Here is a 6,000-nt window from a genome sequence, read left to right on the forward strand (position 1 = left end):
GTAAGGTGACTGACTATAGCTAATAGTAATGTATATTTCAATATAGCTAGAAGACAGGATTTTGAATGTTATCACCACAAAGAAATGATACATGTTTACAGTAATGGATTTGCTAGTTATCCTGATTTGATCATTATACAATGTATATATGTATTGAGACATCACACCGTATCCCATATATATGTACAATTATGTGTCAATTATAAGTAAACCCTGCCCCCACTCCCCCCAAAAATGTTTTTTGGCTTTTGAAAGAGTTACTTTGACAAACCAGAAATACATGAGGTAAAAATTAGAATCATCAAAAGTGGTTAAAGGTAGCCATTTGAGGAGGAGCTTTTTTATCATTACTAGCACCATGCTCTGATTACATCTTTAAGTGTTTTCTTTAAAAAAAAAAAAAAGGTAAAAAATTTGTACAGATAGATACATTTTAAGAAAACTCTTTAAGTTCTCAGAGACTTACTTCCATAAAATACAAAATAAATATTCTGTGTGGGGTTTATTCCAACATAATACAAATTTTCTTACCTCTGAGTTTTGAATCTTCCGTGCTGAAGATGTTTGTATTAGACGTGATGTCAGCTGTTCTCCAGAGTATATCCTTCATTGATTTTCCAATGATAGCAGCAAAGAAATAGTGAAACTTAAACTTCTGACTTTTTAAACTCAGTGTTTCCTTATATATTTTTTTCATTTCTAGGTTCCATTACTAGCATAAGAAATAATTTTTTGAAATCTTACAAGGAATAAGAGTTTTGCTTTTTAAAATTACCTTTCTGGGACACTTCACTTTACTGACTGGATTATTCTCATTTTTCTTAAAGAAAAAAATGCATTTAAGCCAGGCCTGGTGGCTTGCATCTGTAATTCCAGCTACTCAGGAGGCTGAAGTGGGAGGATAGGATAACGTGGCCTCTGGAATTGGAGGCTGCAGTGAGCTATGATCACACCACTGCTTTCTAGCCTGGGCAACAGAGTGGGACCTCGCTTCTTTAAAAAAAAAAAGAAAAGAAAATGCATTTGATGAATTTTGTAAGTTTTGTTTTTTCCTTAAGTTGGTGGGTTTTTAAGTTTAAGTAGATTTCTAGTCCCCAAGTAAGGCAGTCATACTTACAATGACAGGTAGTTGAAGCCAGAGGATTGTCATTGTACTTCCCATAGTATTTTGTCTTCATCATCATATGAAGACATATCTTCATATCCCTGGCCCCACATTTCAGATCACAGGTTATAAATAGCACAGTCTAATAAAGGAGAAGGATTATTTTTTGTAATAAAAGTATACTGGACATCAGATTAATTTTTAAATGTCAAATCCTCCTTTTCTGCCCATTTTTCTACATACATGATTCTAGCCGGGTTTTCTAGCCGAACCTTACCATTGATTGCTGTGACTTCTCAAGTACTACCACAACATCTTCTCAAGTACTTCTGCAATATCCCTGCCACCAGCAGAGATGAATGGTCAATTATCTTGAAAAACTATAGTACATACAATGAAATTCTGATGTAGTTGTATAAATAAATAGTTGATAACCAGTAACATTTATTACTCAGATTTGTCGCCTACTTCGATAAAAGGTTGCTTCCAAAAACTCCATTCACTCTCATAATTGATAATAGTTTGCCATCACTGAAGATACTCAGAATATACACCAAAGAGTTCTGAAAGAGGAGTCTAAATACATTCTGAGAAACTGTGGCATCAGAACAATGTCCAGTCCCCTTTGAACTATTAACACACTAGTGAATATATTTTCAGCAAGTATATTTGTATAATAAAAGAACTCATTCTTTAAAAAAATCTTTGAAATATGGTGCATAAATAACTTTCTTTTGTAACCTTAAAGTATCTGCCCAGGCATTAATTAAAGTATGAATTTGGGGAACATGTTGTAGGTTTGTGTTTTAAGTGGTAAAACTTGCTATGTCCTTTCACTCCATTATTTCCCTTCTTCCAATGACTCCATAGCAGGTAAATTGGTCCTTCCTTGCCCATGGGTTTTGAGCCATTTCCTAGTGGGCAGCCAACTTCATTAACATCCACTCACCTCTTGGGAGCTTTTGTTTCCTCAGAGTACAGGGTTACCAATAACTTTTTTTTTTAAGATTCTAAAGTTAGTAAAGATAGTCTTAGAGATGACCAACCTGTTTAATTGTCTTGAGCTTTTTGTTTTGCTGTTCGGATTCACTAAATGTATTAATGAAGGCTAGAGAACTATTGTTTACAGCATAGTAAGTATAAATGTATGTTATAAAATACTGTTCATTCGTGTTCATTCCTATGTCCTATATATAATTTATTTTCAGATTTGCCTGGTTTTGTCTGTCCTTCCCCATATTTTCTTAGAAGATTTAGACTGGTTTGCTGATAGACATAAAAAGAATGAGGTAGATAATTGAGGGAGTCCTGGTGCAGGCAGGGAAATAGTAAACCTGGGGTAAGATCAAATACACAAAAATACATATGGACTGCAGACCTTTGGCCCTCAACTTTTGCACCACCGAGACAAAAATGGTTGAGATGAGATGTCATTTACATTTCAGATCCATGAATTATAATACTTAGATTTTATAAACAGTGCTTCTATTATCTAAAATATTTATCAGGTGTAATAGTTCTATAAAAGTGTGAAAGCAACTGAGAGTTATCTCTTTGGGTCATTGATGACAATTTTTATTTCTCAAATTAGCACAGAAGGTTTTGTTGTAATTGGTTTTATTGGATTTTTTGCTTGGGATTTATTTTCAATCCTAAATACTGAGCAAATTTAAATTGGTAAGAATATGACTTTTTTCCGTTCTTAAAGTTCAACCCAAGATTAATGGATTGAGGGACAAAACTAAGCAAGTTTACTTTCTTCTGGGTAATTTACTCATAATTTCTTGAAACAATTTTAATAAGAGGGATTAAAGTAGATCTGTTTTTCTGTACCAAGCTGTTCCTAGCAGCTGTGTACCTTATTTCAACCAAATTATTCATTTCTTATTGCTAAAGTAATTATGCCTCATTTTACTCTGTGTATACAATTACATATAAATTTTTTAAAATTTACTTATGAATGAAGGCTGTAGAATGAGTCAGAAGTTCTGAATAATCCAATATTTTCCAAAAATAAAGCTCAACGTTTTAGATCACATCAGTACCTATATTAAAATTGTTCAGTCTATGAATTCATAGATATAATTAGAATTTTTGAGAATATATAGAGTTAACAGAACTCTTATAGAGATTCATAGGTCTGTTATTGTTTTTGTTAAATATTATTCTGTCTTTAACTTCTCAATAAGAATGTATGCTCTGACATACATCATGCCGCATGTATTGTATATGAAGATAGGATTGGTTCTTGTTGCTCACACCTATAAGTAGAAAATGCAGTAAGGCCTTGGGAATATTCAGTACTAAATCAAGGATGATATAAAATAGTTTCAACTTGATATATAAAATAATCTTAACTTAAAGGCCCTCACCCAAATTTGAAAATGCTGAAGAATTATCTTTAAATCTTCCATCAATACAGGACTTTTTTTTTTTTTTGACCATGTGACACAGAAATACAATCTTGTTTATTTGTTTTATTTGCTGGAGAAATGACTCTTTTGGTAGGGGAAGAAAATGTAAGCTAATTTCCTTAATAAGAGGTGATATTTTAATTATGTGCTCTTAGAGTTAAGACTAACAAAATGCTAGTTTGTCAGGTCATTATATTTGAAAATGAATCCATATAAATGAAATTCAAGTAGTAATTTTAGAGTGTGATTTTATCCTGTGGGACAGTCCTAGAGATTCTTATAAGTTAAGATATAAAGTAATAATGGGTGATTTTATCCTTATAGCTTGAGTTTCTGTTACTGGGTTAGTCAGATTTTTTAGAATTAAAGGAAAGCATTGACTGAGTTCTTTTTGCTCTATATACGTAACAGTAGTGTTACTCACATTAGAAAATGTAGTAGCGGGTATTTCTTTGATTATGAATAATCGCTGAAAAGGCTACCTTTAAAGAACTTAATTGGTATCACTTACTAAGATTTTTGCCTTCTCTCAGGTCAGAGATTCTAAACTGCCTGCATATAAGGATCTCGGTAAAAATCTACCATTCCCTACATATTTTCCTGATGGAGATGAAGAGGAACTGCCAGAAGATTTGTATGATGAAAACGTGTGTCAGCCTGGTGCACCTTCTATTACATTTGCCTAACATCTTTGGATATGGCAGAACCTTACATATTCTGTGAGCTTCGATGAGCCAGAGTGATATAATCACCACCAGAAATCATATTCTCCTTTCTTAGTCAGAACAAAAACATGTCATCTTTGTCAGGGGCATAAATATATCATTCGTACGCCCATTAAATTTTGTTAGAAAATTTGCCACATTGAGGCCAGGCACGGTGGCTCACGCCTGTAATCCCAGCACTTTGGGAGGCCGAGACGGATGGATCACGAGGTCAGGAGATCGAGACCATCCTGGCTAACACGGTGAAACCCCATCTCTACCAAAATACAAAAAAAATTAGCTGGGCGTGGTGGCGGGCGCCTGTAGTCCCAGCTACTCGGGAGGCTGAGGCAGGAGAATGGTGTGAACCCGGGAGACGGAGCTTTCAGTGAGCCGGGATCCCCCCCCTGCACTCCGCCCTGGGCAACAGAGCAAGACTCCATCTCAAAAAAAAAAAAAAAACAGAAAATTTGCCACATTAAACATATCAGTTAAGTAGATGGGATTTGCTGGATTTGCTGAAATTGGTGTTTGGCATATTGGTAAAATATTCGTAATTTGTCAACTCGATTCTTTTTTACTGCATATTTCCCAAGTTAAGATGTCTATAAATTTAACTTTTATTAAAGTTTTGTCAATCTTTGTGAAATAGTGGTTGTGGAACAGTAGAAAACCATATGGGGACTATGGTGCAACATATTTGGGTAAAGAAACCATTTGCTAAAATGGAGAAAGTAAATAGATTTTTATTTAAATTACAGAAACATATATGTTAAAGCCCGGTCAAAGGAAAGACAGTAAAATCATAAATTATGGGTCCTGTTTACATTTTTGTTAGGAGAGGTGATTACTTTGTAGTTTTATCACTCAATTATAAGATCAGTGTTGTTGTTGTTGTTTTGTTTGTTTGTTTTTTAGAAAGGATTTTGCTGTGTTGCCCAGGCTGGAGGGATCTTGGCTTACTGCAGCCACGACTTTGTGATCTCAAGTAATCCTTCCACCCCAGCCTCCCAAGTAGCTGGGACTATAGGTGCCCACCACCATGCCTGGCTAATATTTGTAATTTTTTGTAAAGATGGGGTCCCACTATGTTGCCTAGGGTGGTCTTGAACTTCTGAGTTCAAGCTTTTTACCTTCCATGGCCTCCCAATTTGTTAGGATTACAGGTATGAGCCACTGCACCCAGCCTACGTTTCAAAAAGAATTTATAGTGATCTAAGATTGTATGTTCAGACTTTTATTAATCATGTATTAATCAAAATGCTCATGGTTTGTGGGTTTCTTTTTAATTGTATGAAATTAACATGTATTTACTAATGGCTACTCATGACAAATAAGCTTAACCATGTGTATAAGCAGACCTCAGCTTAAATACTTGATTTCCTCTGAACCAAATTCTTAATTGACATCACCCCATAGGTTTGTTAGTCATAGTGTTAGATCTCCATGTGATACACTATCCTGGTTGTATCACATTTTTCACTTTAAATCCAAAGATAGCCACATTTTTTAAAAGTTTTTATTTATACTTTATCTTATTTCATTAAAACATATGGCAATTGATATGAAATCCACTCAATAAAATAGAAAATAAGAGAAAATATTTAAGATAATGTAAGTTAGAATAGGCGGTATTTTAGGGAAGGAATAGTGTCAATGTCATATAGATGAGCAGGCTATGCTGTGCAGAGTTGTTATATTCAGATCGTTTGGTTTTGAGCTTCCTGGGTGCTAAAGTAAAACATTATTTGTTACATACTGTTCATTATTCATGAGT

The 6,000-nt window shown here is 34.3% G+C and overlaps 1 protein-coding gene across 1 annotated transcript in view; it reads left to right on the forward strand.

Moving 5' to 3' along the window:
- The window catches only part of MRPL3 (mitochondrial ribosomal protein L3), a 41,110-nt gene extending 36,725 nt beyond the window's left edge, over nt 1-4,385 (forward strand). Inside the window, exon 10 of the mRNA XM_017862329.1 lies at nt 4,053-4,385. Within this exon, the coding sequence (XP_017717818.1) occupies nt 4,053-4,205 (153 nt within the window). The 3' untranslated portion in view covers nt 4,206-4,385. The remainder of the gene's footprint in view (nt 1-4,052) is intronic.
- The last annotated feature ends 1,615 nt before the right edge of the window (nt 4,386-6,000 follow it).

Source organism: Rhinopithecus bieti, unplaced genomic scaffold, assembly GCF_001698545.2.
Source record: "Rhinopithecus bieti isolate Rb0 unplaced genomic scaffold, ASM169854v2 scaffold_62793, whole genome shotgun sequence".
Classification (NCBI taxonomy): Eukaryota; Metazoa; Chordata; class Mammalia; order Primates; family Cercopithecidae; genus Rhinopithecus; species Rhinopithecus bieti.